The sequence below is a fragment of the Schistocerca gregaria genome, chromosome X (genome assembly GCF_023897955.1).
Source record: "Schistocerca gregaria isolate iqSchGreg1 chromosome X, iqSchGreg1.2, whole genome shotgun sequence".
Taxonomy (NCBI): domain Eukaryota; kingdom Metazoa; phylum Arthropoda; class Insecta; order Orthoptera; family Acrididae; genus Schistocerca; species Schistocerca gregaria.
Genome location: NC_064931.1, coordinates 169,092,623 through 169,105,987, shown reverse-complemented (window position 1 = coordinate 169,105,987; position 13,365 = coordinate 169,092,623). Strand labels below are relative to the sequence as shown.

The 13,365-nt window shown below is 36.2% G+C and overlaps 1 protein-coding gene across 1 annotated transcript; it reads left to right on the top strand.

The window, feature by feature from the left end:
- Window positions 1-677: 677 nt before the first annotated feature.
- Window positions 678-6,487, top strand: LOC126298568 (uncharacterized). Its single transcript, XM_049989935.1, has 3 exons — window positions 678-1,510; window positions 3,340-3,498; window positions 4,752-6,487. Exons 1-3 carry the CDS (start codon window positions 844-846, stop codon window positions 4,985-4,987), a joined length of 1,062 nt encoding a protein of 353 aa, XP_049845892.1. The 5' UTR covers window positions 678-843; the 3' UTR covers window positions 4,988-6,487.
- Window positions 6,488-13,365: the final 6,878 nt, after the last annotated feature.

Here is a 13,365-nt window from a genome sequence, read left to right as displayed (position 1 = left end):
AGTATGTATTTTTCCTAAGACGTTATTTCTTCGAGGATAAATAACTGCTAATTTGCCTTTGTGAACTTTTGGTTTCTATTTGCTTTTAGTCTCATCATATAAAAAGAAAAAGAAAATGATACAGTTGTATTTTTGTGTATTTCACTTTGTTTATAGTGGCACGGTATATTGTAGATACGTCTCATTTACCGTAGAAAATTACCTTACTTTCTGTGTCGCACAAAATTTCACAGAAAGCCGGTCCAATTCTGTAATGGCAACAACCCTGTTTTCATATGTTTATATACGGGTACATACAGATACGTGCACACTTACTGCAATGTTATTTTTTTGTAATATAGACAGCCTAAAATAATCCAAGGTAAGATAATAATCCTGCTGTACGTATAATGGATTCCCAAAACGAACAGAAGAGTCTATTTAAATATATTCAGTCCTTTTACGGCCAATAAACTGTTTCGTTTTGCAATGTCATCAATAAATTTCACTTTTATTTTTTTACTCTCGACCATTGCCAATTAAGCTGACCGACAACTTATTATGGGATTGGATATGGACACTACAAAGCGTGTGTTGGCATTGTTCTGGGGGCCCTGCCTGAGCTTGCCTCACCCTGTAGCTTCCCCCACCATGTAGCTTCTCCCACCACGACTTCTCCCACTACTGCCTATGAGCCCCCACTATACGACTACTCCTACAGTACGAATAACGCAGTTGGCATTCAGTTTCAGTGAGACCTCGGTGAATAGTGCGACTAGTCTTAGCTATTCGAAGGGCGTCTTAGTGCTTTGCTCGAGTTCCAGTCGGTTTCATAGTGTCAGTTGGATCACTTTTCAGGGCATTATGTCGTCTGAGCCTGGCAATGAATTACGATGGAACGCAGTTATGTGTTACTTTCCTGGGCGTCCATACTACCTCAGATATCAGATTGGGTTTGATATACTTGTTAACCCTCCTGATGCACAAGCGGATCCATCTGTGGCCGGTCAACCTCCACGCTTGATCCGTGTTGAGCTTTACTTCCCAGATGGTATTATCTGCAATCCTGCATACTTCGATGAAATGCCAAATCCTCTTTCATTCGAAGGTGATGCGCCACATTCCTACCCTCCACACCCTGATGTCTATCCACCAATGCACTCAGATAATCCACATCCAACCCAGTCGTTTTATCGTCGTCTATGCCAGCAAGCTATGATGTTGCAGGAACAACTTTATACTCGTGTGCTTGTAGATATCGCAAATGGCCAGCCTGGGGAATTTATGGTAATTGATGACACACCATACGATGTCATTCCTCACTGCAACGAGTGCAATGAGTTTCACAGAGATCCAGAACTTGTTCACTTGAAACGACCCCGAGGTGCTCCAAAACGCAAGCACTCAAAGCAGTCACACAAACAGCCAGGGCGTTCACATCAGCGTCCATCAAAGTCCACATCCACAGATGAGCAGGACACGTCACATGCAGCACCACACACAGCCGGTGAAAGTGTCACCACAGGCCCCAGTGAGTATAATGCTTTTGAAAATTTTCGGATAACAATTTAAACATATTACGCTACATATTATCTGTGGATGTCTTTGTAATGCTTCCCGTAATTGTTTTACTATATTCATGACTTGCACTAGAGATCTGCCAGTCTAATAAATTTCGATGCTACTACCTAGAGTCAACTAGTGAATACATTGTTGCCAACAAGATTTGAAGTAGTTGTATCATGTGATCGCTGAAAACCTTCCTTAATCACAAAAGAAATTTGTATTTTTGAGAGAATGTGGTTGATTTCTAAGTCTGCTTTATGATTTTGGATCAGCAAGATGCACTAATCGCTTTCGACTGTGATTCAGACTGAAGAAAATTTCAAAATACTAAAGCACACTAAGAACCGTAAAGTATATATTTCTTATATTTGTCGTGTGTTATTCTGAAAGGACTGCATCATAAACCAGAATCTGACATTTCCTGCGCATTTCAGTTTGTCTCTCTCTTTCAAAATTGAGTATACTATTTCCTATATTTTACATTCATTCACCTCTAGTTTTCCCCTCTGTGACGAAATTACAATGATATGAAGTTATGTTCATATTTAGTGAAAAACCTCCATGTTACTTATTTATGATATTCGATTGCTTTTCTGCAACGTGTAACAACAAATATTTTATCTAACATTTATGGAGATAGGTTCTATTAGAGACAATATGAAAACATTTAACAATATTACTGCCATCACACATACCGAGCGAGGTGGTGCAGTGGTTAGCACTCTGGACTCGCATTCGGGAGGATGACGGTTCAATTCCGTCTCCAGCCATCCTGATTTAGGTTTTCCGTCATTTCCCTAAATCGTTTCAGGCAAATGCCAGAATGGTTCCTTTGAAAGGGCACGGCCGATTTCCTTCCCAATCCTTCCCTAACCCGAGCTTGCGCTCCGTCTCTGATGACCTCGTTGTCGACGGGACGTTAAACACTAACCACCACCACCACCTGCCATCACACAGTAAGTGGTATCTAATTTGACACTCCACTACTAGTTGTGGATTTATACATGTTAAAATAATATGCTACCTACTACCACTCAGTAAGTGGTACCTTATTTGAAATTGCACTACTAGTTCCAGCTACATACCGTACATGAATTGCTAATTCAAGTTAATGAAACTATCTGAATTTCCAGTAAGAAAATATTAATTGGACTGTGAAAAGTCATTATTGTCAAGCCTCTATATTCAGCTAAATTTTGGGAACTCAGAATCCCTCAGTGATTACCAAATAATTTGCACAAAATATGAATTTTCACACATGAATGTTACTAGTTCATGAGTCACAGAGGCACATCAACATACTTCATTTAATTCTTTGCTACAGCCCAGAAAGAATACAAAAGGAAATTACATTAATTAAACAGCATTGCAGAGCATAGAGAATCTGAGAAATATTTATTTACTTGTAATTTCTTTTTTTATTCTATGCTTAAACTTTTTCATTGTATGCAATCTTACTAGGTATTCTGTACTAAACTAGTTATTAGTGAGTTATCTGTAGTAAAGGATTTGTTAGAGGTCTGTGTTTGGTAAGCAATTCATACAGAAAGTAATGGAGTTGCTCACAAGAATGATAATAGCTGCCAGACCTCACTTGTTTATCAGTCTCGAACGGACCTTACAATGTGTCATTATGGGAAAATAGCACAGTATGTCATAGGGTGCTTTACAAACTGTGTCTTTGAAGTGTTTTGCAGTTAATATATTTTTTTCTACATTTGCCCACAGATTTTATATGCCATTTATTGCAATAACTGACATAAGCTAGTCCTGTGGGTTTCTTTTTTTTTTCAGAAAAACATCTGCAAAAGCGCAAAAAGTGTACAGTGACTCAGCAGTTGCCAGAGGAAAATGAGTTACATGAAATAGCGACAGGAATACAAAACAAAAATGTTTCCACTCAGGCTGCTGTTGCAACCATCGAAAAGGCAATGGATCGTTTGAATATACAAGGTAAGAATAATGAGGGAAATGTAGTTCAGGACAGTGAGAAGCTTTATGCAGATGCAAATGTTGATAACGACAACTAGATGGATGCAAATTTAGCAACATGGCGATTCTTGTCATACATCCTGCACTCAACGTCATGTGGAATTTTATTTGTATTTTATGTTGCCCGTAAAGTCAATTATGTTGTGAAACCAGAATTGACATTTTGTCTGCGCATTTCGGTGTTAAGTATTTCCCTTTCATCATTGTGTATTTAACACTATTTCCTATGCTTTATACACATTCAGCTCGATTTTTCTGTTCTGTGATGCAATTACAATGATGTGAAGTTATGTCCATAGTTAATGAAAAACAACAATTTATTTGTTTATGATATTTGTTTGCTTTTCTGAAACATACAATACCAAATACTTTATACAACATTTAAACAGATGAGTTCCATTAAAAGCAGTATGAAATATCTGCTGTCACTCAGTAAGTTGTGCTGTCCCTATGGCACTGCTAGTTACTGACTTGCACTCATTAGTTGCAGCCTCATGCATAAATTTCTAATTCAGGTTAATGAAAATATCTAAATTTCCAGTAAGCAAATCTTAATGAAACTGGGCACAATCATAATTGTCAAGCTTCTATGTTCATCTGTATTTTGGGAACTCAGAATTTCTCAGTGAATCAGAAATAGTTTGCACAAAATAGAAATTTCCACACATGAATGATATTAACTCATGAATCACAGATGCACATCAACATACGTCATTTATATTTTTTCAGCATTTCACGATACAACATAAAAAGAAATTTCAACACTTAACAGCATTATGGAGCATACAGCACCCTAGAAATATTTGTTTACTTGTCATTCATTTTTTTCTACTAAGCTTAACATTTTTCATTGTATGTAACCTTACTAGTTGTGCTATACTAAACCAGTTGTCAATGAGTTACGTTTGGCAAATGATTTGTTGAAAGCCCATAAAATCTTCTATGTTTGACTTGTGACTCAGAGAACAAAATGGAGTTTCTCCCAAGAATGATAATAACTGGCAGACGTCACTTGTTTTTCAGTCTTGAAAGAACCTTATAATGTTTAATTATGAGAAAATAAGCACAGTATGCTATAGGCAGCTTGACACAGTGTATCCTTGAAGTGTCTTACAGTTAATATATTTTTTGTATATTTACCCACAGATTAGACACCCTATTTATTACAGTAACTGTGATGTACACTAGACCTGTGGTTTCTTTTTTTTTTTTAGAAAACAATCTGCAAAAGCAAGAAAAGCCTACATTGACTCAACAGTTGCCAGAGAAAGATGGGTTACATGAAATAGCAACAGGGATACAAGACAAAAATGCTTCCACTGAGCCTGCTGCTGCCACCATAAAAGATGAAATGGATCGTTTGAATTCGCATGAAGAGAACGATGATGGAAATGTCGTTCAGGACAACGAGAAGCTCAGTGAAGATGCAAATGTCAATGACGACAAATAGATGGATGCAAATTTAGCCACATGATGACTCTTTTCACTCATCCTGTGCTCAATGCCATGGGGAATTTCATTTGTATTTTAGACATATTGGCAAATTACGGCCTCTAAAGTAATGTACGTAACTTTATTTACCTCACAGGAGGTGGTTTAGAGACTTATGTAAGCATGCATATGGTGTCTGGCTCAGGTTTCCAACAGAGATAGTCTTAACATTTTTATGTGCATTTTTTAAATTTAAACATGAAGAATTCATTTTTATGCTATGAGTAGAGTTTTGTAGTGTAAAGATTGATTGAAAGCTTTTCATATGACGATGGAATGCTAAGCAAGTAGAAAAAGTGCTCAGCCATCTGAAAGTAATCTACTAGGTGTCTACAGTGTCAACTAGTTGTTTATTAAGATGACGTGTAGCATTTTATACTAATGTGTACTTATTGACTGGTACCTGCATTCTGTGGTGGGTATGAATAAGAAGGTTGTCCAACCATAGTTATTGTGATTTCTATTGTACAGGGATCTTTCAACAGTGGTTACATCATTTTCCACTGCTGTGTAAAATACTTGTGATTTTAACATGTGTGCTACACTCATACCAGTTAATGAATTAAAAACCTAAGTAAAATGTCCATTTAAAGCAGGAAACATATGATACAGAATTGCTATGTTTCTACAATTCTGACAGAATACATTACTGTTTGTTCAACAATCTTAATATGGAAACTTGTATTGGGGATTATTGTTATTGTAGAATTACTGTAGGTAGAAAAGGGAATTATACAAAATTATAGTTGGAAATAGAAGTAAATATTTCAGTTAAATAGACTGTTTTAATCATGTAATTGACCTTTGGATGTGATAGATAATATCTGACTGATGTAGCTGTTCAGTTTCTGTGCTACAATTGGGTATGATTTCATTAATTATCAATTTATTGGTTGTTATAAGTGACTTGTAAAATGTTTGTGAGCATTAAGTAAAAAATGTGTGTGAAACCCATTTTTTATACAATGTGAGAAACGAATGCTTAGCTTCTATATTACATACAGTATCATACATGACAGTTAATTATAGCCTTTTATGGTATAACCAAATACACTGATAAATTTCTAATTGGACATAGATAAATTTGTGGGTAATGTGTTTTCCCTAAATATATCATGTGTATATTACTATGAAACACAAAACGATAACTAATAAAATTTTGGTATTACACAGTTCTACTTATGGGTAATCATTTGTCTATGACTTTTCTAAAAACTGAAGTTGCTGAGCACCTGTACTGCTATAAGTATGCTAACAATGTGTAAAAAATATAGTTTGACAATTGTTCTTATATAGGAACAAGTTATCCTTGATATATTTGTGAAAATACTTATGAAATTGGAAATTTCACTTTGAGCTGTGTTTTTTGTAATTAGTTTTTTCTTATAAGATTATATGATTTCTGTATGTTTTTCATTAAATAAAGGATCAATACCTTGAACAACAACTCTTTTGTGTAATTATTTTCTTATTGCTTTTTAGGCAACTGGTAAGCAATAACATATCTAAATAAAAGCTGGAAGGCCTCTGCAGCATATGCTGAGGGCTATCACAGAGCAAATTAATATTGGTACTAAGACTGTAGACCAAGTGAGGTAATGCAGTGGGTAGCACACTGGACTCTTATTCTGGAGGATAACGGTTCAATCCCGCATCTGGCCATCCTGATTTAGGTTTTCGGTGATTTTCCTAAATCGCTCCAGGCAAATGTTGTGGTGGTTCCTTTGAAAGAGCATGGCCGACATCCTTCCCCATTCTTCCCTAATCTGATGAGACCGATAACCTCGCTGTTTGGCCTCCTCCCCCAAACAACCCAACCCTACTAAGACCGTGGATCCCCATGACTGATACAGTTCAGTAGAGTGAGTGCAATTTCCACATTATTCATTTCATTATGAACAATAATTAATGTTTGTGTTAAGATGTTACCATAAACGTAGTGTCTGGATTTTCTGCAGTATTAACTAAAATTATACACGCAATACTTTTTACATTAGCAAAACAGAGATAAAAACGTTCATAGATAACTAGTCAAGTTACTCGGTCAAAGAAAACAGCTGCTATTTCTAGAAGCTTTTGCAGGTATGTCTTCAAATCTGCAGTACATATTTTATGTATGTATATGCAGAATAAAAAGTATATCTTTTCTAGCTAATATAACGATCATCAACAATATTTGTAGATTTTCTTGTACTGTGTTGCTTGCAAGATTCAGGACAAAAATCAAAAAAGTAAGTTTTCATTAAATGACTTTTAGCACCAACTAATTAGGCCAATATCTAAGTTGGAAAAATAATGTTAAAATCATGTATAACATGAGTTTATCAGTTTTGGAAGAGAAAAATTATCGTTCTTTTGGTTTAATAATTTCATGAATCCCATGTTGAAGGTAAATGAAGAAAATATTTTTGTAAAACACAGTATTGTTCTGGTGGCACATCAGTTTTAAAGCAGAATTAAAGTTTCAGTGTATTCAGCAAGTTGTTACTTCATTATCTTTTTTACATACTTTGTTTAAATTTGTTCTTGTATGTCTCTGTCATAGTTTTCACATTAACAATTATATAACGAAATTTGTCTGTAAAACTTGCTCAACTGCAAATATTGTCGTGAATGGATGGGGTCACTACATTTCTTGAAACTATACTTACTGAATGGAGGTTTGTTATGTCACTGAGAAGAGGACACCAATTTTATTACTACGACGTGACGCCTAATAACACAACAATCTAAAAAATGAATACCATACACTTCACAAAAACTATGCCTCTTGTAAAAAATAGTCTCTCTCACTGAAAAAGGCACCTCTTACAACAATTCACATTCATTTCCAGTGCTTTTTTCAGTACAGATTCAATATAGTCACGAACGCTCTACATTTGACACACACATTACTATCTCCTGTTCACTAAAACACATATTTGCTCAGTTACTGGCTTCTTAGCAAAAATTCTGAGACACAAAGCACTTCATATGGTAAACTGATACTATACAGCATGAAGTACTAGAAAGTAAATAAAAGGAGCGCAGGTGCGTCACTTAAAGGCAAACAATGAGAACGCTGTAGTTGTTTTCTCAACAGCAGTAACACATTTTATGAACATATTGGAGTCTATTTAGAAAGTTAAGAAATTCTGATTTACAATCTATAGAAAATGTTTCTAATCGTTCAAGCAACAAGTGACCAAGGAAAAGTCAGCCACTCGCATTTATACCTCGGGTCCACATTCATAGAGCTGATTTGACAACACAGTTGCCACATAAAATCGTGTAAGAGGCTCACAGACATGTTGAAAATAAATAGTAGTACTATATTAAGGCTGGACTGGTCACAATTAAAAAATCATGTTTGAAAATATAATGACTTTATTGCTCGTAATATGACGTGTTTCGGACTTGGCAGTAGATTAGGTTAGATTAGATTAATACTTGTTCCATAGATCATGAATACCACACTTCGTAATGATGTGGAACGTGTCAGGTTAATAAAAGATGTCTGTACAAGAAATTACATTACACAAAATATTGCATGACACTAATGATTAAGTTTTTTTTTTTTTACTTAGTTTATATCTAAAAATTCAGCCAATGAGTAGAAGGAGTTGTCATCTAGAAATTCTTTTAATTTATTTTTAAATGTTAGTTGGCTATCTGTCAGGCTTTTGATGCTGTTTGGTAGGTGCCCAAAGACTTTTGTGGCAGCATAATTTACCCCTTTCTGTGCCAAAGTCAGATTTAACCCTGCATAGTGAAGATCATCCTTTCGCCTGGTGTTATAGGTATGCACACTGCTATTACTTTTGAATTGGGTTGGATTATTATCAACAAATTTCATAAGGGAATATATATACTGTGAGGTTACTGTGAGGATCCCTAGATCCTTAAATAGATGTCTGCAGGATGACCGTGGGTGGGTTCCAGCAATTATTCTGATTACACGTTTTTGTGCAATGAATACTTTTCTACTCAACGATGAATTACCCCAGAATATGATGCCATACGAAAGCAGTGAATGAAAGTAGGCATAGTAAGCTAATTTACTGAGATTCTTATCACCAAACTTTGCAATAACCCTAATAGCATACGTAGCTGAACTCAGACGTTTCAGCAGACCATCAATGTGTTGCTTCCAGTTTAACCTCTCATCAATGGACACACCTAAAAATTTTGAAAATTCTACCTTAGCTACAGACTTCTGTTCAAATTCTATATTTATTACTGGAGTTGTGCCATTTACTGTACGGAACTGTATATACTGTGTTTTATCAAAATTTAAAGAGAGTCCGTTTGCTGAGAACCACTTAATAATTTTGTGAAAAACATCATTTACAATTACATCACTTAGTTCTTGGTTTTTGGATGTTATTACTATACTTGTATCATCAGCAAAAAGAACTAACTTTGCATCTTCATCAATGTGGAATGGTAAGTCATTAATGTATATCAAGAACAGTAAAGGACGAGGACCGAACACTGTGGGACCCCGTGCTTGATAGCACCCCAGTTTGAGGAATCATCTGTTGTTTTAACATTACACGAACCACTTATTTCAACTTTCTGCATTCTTCCAGTTAAGTATGAATTAAACCATTTGTGCACTGCCCCACTCAAACCATAATGATTTAACTTATCTAAAAGAATTCCATGATTTACACAATCAAAGGCCTTTGAGAGATCACAAAAAATACCAATGGGTGATGTCCGGTTATTCAGAGCATTTAATATTTGATCAGTGAAAGCATATATAGCATTTTCTGTTGAAAAGCCTTTCTGAACACCAAACTGACATTTTGTTAGTACTTTATTTTTACAAATATGGGAGGCTACTCTTGAATACATTACTTTCTCAAAAATTTTTGATAGAGCTGTCAGAAGAGAGATTAGGCGGTAGTTGTTGACATCCGACGTATCCCCCTTTTTATGCAATGGTTTTACAATGGCATATTTCAGTCTATCGGGGAAAACACCCTGCTCCAAAGAGCTATTACATACGTGGCTGAGAATCCTACTTATCTGTGGGGAACAAGCTTTAAGTACTTTGATGGAAATGCCATCAATTCCATAAGAGCTTTTACTTTTCAGTGAGTTTATTATTTTACTGATTTCAGAGGGAGAGGTTGGTGGAATTACAGTTGTTTCAAACTGCGCAGGTATGGCCTCTTCTATTAATAGCCTTGCCTCTTCTAGTGAAGATCTAGATCCTATTTTCTCCACAACATTTAAAAAACGATTATTCAAAATATTTTCAATTTCTGATTGTTTGTTAGAGCACTTGTCATTCAGTTTTATTGCACTAAAGTCTTCCTGTGCTCTTGGTTGCCCTGTTTCCCTTTCAATAATATTCCAAATTGCTTTAATTTTATTATCAGAGTTACTGATCTCAGACATGATACACATGCTTCTGGACTTTTTAATAACTTTTCTTAGTACCGCACAATAGTTTTTATAATATTGAACAATTTCGGGGTCAGTACTCCCTCTTGCTGTTAGATACAGTTCTCTTTTACGGTTGCAAGATATTCTTATTCCTTTAGTTAGCCAAGGTTTTTTATATGTTTTCTTGGAATTATGTAACTATTTTCTTGGGAAAACAATTTTCAAATACCCTTAAAAATGTATTGTGAAATAAGTTATATTTCAAGTTTGCATCGGGTTCCTTATACACTTCATCCCAGTCTAGCTGCTGTAGGCTTTCCCTAAAGTTTGCAATATTTATATTGTTAATTGAACGCACTGCTTTGAAAGTCTGATTTATTATACTGCATGGAGCTATGTCATGTACTGTAACAAGCTGTGCACTATGATCTGAAAGACCATTCTCAACAGGATAAGCATTTATGTCCTTAACTTTTTTATAGACCAAGATAAGTTTATCTATCAATGTACTGCTATTCTTTGTTATCCGAGTAGGAAAATCAATGACGGAGCTCAAATTGAAAGAACTGAGTAATAGTAAAAGGTCATTCTTCCTATTACACTCTTTCAGGGAATCAACATTGAAATCCCCACAAATGATAATTTGCTTCCCCCTGTCTGACAGATAGCACAACAAAGCATCCAAGTTTTCTAGAAATGCTGGAAATTCCCTGAGGGGGACCTATACACTGTTACAATTATGAAAGTGCCATCATTTAGTGTAAGTTCAGTGGCACATGCTTCCATATGTTGCTCTACACAAAATATTTAGTTTCTAAATTTTTTGCACTGTGGAAGCTTTTGACATATATGGCAACTCCTCCTCTCATCATATTATCTCTACTTACATGTGCAGCTAATTTGTACCCATTGATGCTAACCTTTGGCATATCAGTGACAATGTGATGCTCAGACAGGCATAGTATATCTATTACATTCTTGGTTTCTATATCTTCTAAACAAAGCAGAAGCTCATCAATTTTATTCTTCAATCCCCCAATATTTTGATGAAATATACTAACAGTATTTTTCACTTTACTTTTGTGAGTATCTTTAACTTTTTTAACATCTTTAGTACTTGCCTGGCTGAGTTTCCCACTGGACACTGATCTTACACTAAAAAAGAGTTTCCACCATGAGATGTAGTTCCTCCCCCCTTTAAATTTCCTGCTATCAGCCCAGCCAGTTTACCCTTCCCTTTCCTGTTGAGGTGTAGGCCATGTCTAGTATAGTCCCACCTACAGAGTGAATCAACAGGAACCACACCAATGTGTGACCCTGCACCAGATCCAAGTATCCGTTCCAACTCCAAATTAACTCTCCTGACAGAAGAGGTCAAATGAGGTCGGTCGTAGCGCTCCAGAACCGACACAAACCCAACACTGGTATGATTCGATGCCGATGCAATCTTTGCCAGGTCACACTTTATGCCGTACCCCGGATCTCTGTCAATACTGTTGCCCGGCCCACCCACAATAACCACAGTGTCTTCCTTAGTAAAACCTTTACATAGTGAACCTAAATCCTCTGTAACCTGCACAAGTTCAGCACTAGGTTTGAAAAAACTTGTGACCTGGTAATCCAACCCTAATTCATCCTGTAGAAGTTGGCCCACACCCCTTGCATGCGAACTACCTAGCAATAAGACTTTCTTTCTCTTTGCAGACTTCCCTACATTCTTAATCAATTTGCTGCTGAAAGCTTGTTGAGCCCTGTCTACATCTACTTCTGTGAGAGGCTCATCAGTTTCTGACTGAGGCAACAGGTCAAACCTATTTTGTACATTAATAACAAAGCTGTCAGAAGAATTTCTTGGCCTGTTCCTCATGCCTGTTGCCACTTCCCACCCCTGTTTACCCTTCTCCCCCCTTAACCTGCCCAGTTCTCGCCTAGCCTCATCTAACTCAGCCTGAAGGGCAGCAATTTTCCCCTCCTGTTCCACAATCTTCCTATCTCTACTGCATAGCCTACAGAACCACTGATGAGTCTCGCATATTTTCCCAATTCCCACGCCACTACAGTCGCCCCAATGAAAAAAGTTACTACATCCATCACACCAGACCCCGGAGCTAACGATCCTACGGCACGTCGGGCACTTTACACTCATGGTACAAATCGATTTCAGTGACAGAAAGACAATTAAGTTACCGGAAAACAATGAAAATACGTGTACGAAAAATTAGGCCTACTCGCGACTATGTAAACAGTGGTTCAGAAGTTTTTTACTGGAAATTACTTAAGAGATGACGATACTCTACAGATATAAAGGGGCAGCAAACGTATTTAGCACACTAAACTATCAGTAAATGCACTTAAGATTGCGGTATGAAGTCTAATCTGAAAACTCAAAAGTTCGGCCTGTTTAGATATCTGTGATAAAGTACGAAAGATACATGGAAATTACAAAACTGAATCAGAACAGTGAACTACAAGAACAAAGCTCAGTTGTTCACACAAGGTGCTTCAGGGCAAAACATGCCTAGCATCATGATGCTGCACGTAGATATAAAGCTTACAAGATGTGTACATAACAATCGTTAGCAGACTAGTGGAAAAATCTTTAACATGAAACAGGTGAACAGTCATGCCAGATGTCAGCATAGCAGTGATGCTGGCGCCATACCTCTTCGTAATTCACAACAGAGTCCAAAAAATTTAATCATAAAAATACAGTGGTCAAATAAACATGATAAAATTACAACAGGAAGCAAGAAAGCAAAAGATTTTTTTAGTTTATAACGAGGACAGAAAAGAAAAAAAACTGATTGGCTACCGTCAGGTGGCAAAGTAGTAGCAAATATGATGACGTACTTCGTCAAGATTGATAGTGAATTTTATCTATGAGAAGTACTAGATATGAGTATGTAGGCAACAAAATAATTAGTTACAAACTTTAAAATGTAAAATAAAAACCAATAAACG

Coding starts and splice junctions, on each gene's coding strand:
- LOC126298568 (XM_049989935.1), top strand. CDS start 844: ATGTCGTCTGAGCCTGGCAATGAATTACGATGGAACGCAGTTATGTGT. Junction 1,511..3,339: donor AAGTGTCACCACAGGCCCCA/GTGAGTATAATG, acceptor TTTTTTTTTCAG/AAAAACATCTGCAAAAGCGC. Junction 3,499..4,751: donor GGATCGTTTGAATATACAAG/GTAAGAATAATG, acceptor TTTTTTTTTTAG/AAAACAATCTGCAAAAGCAA.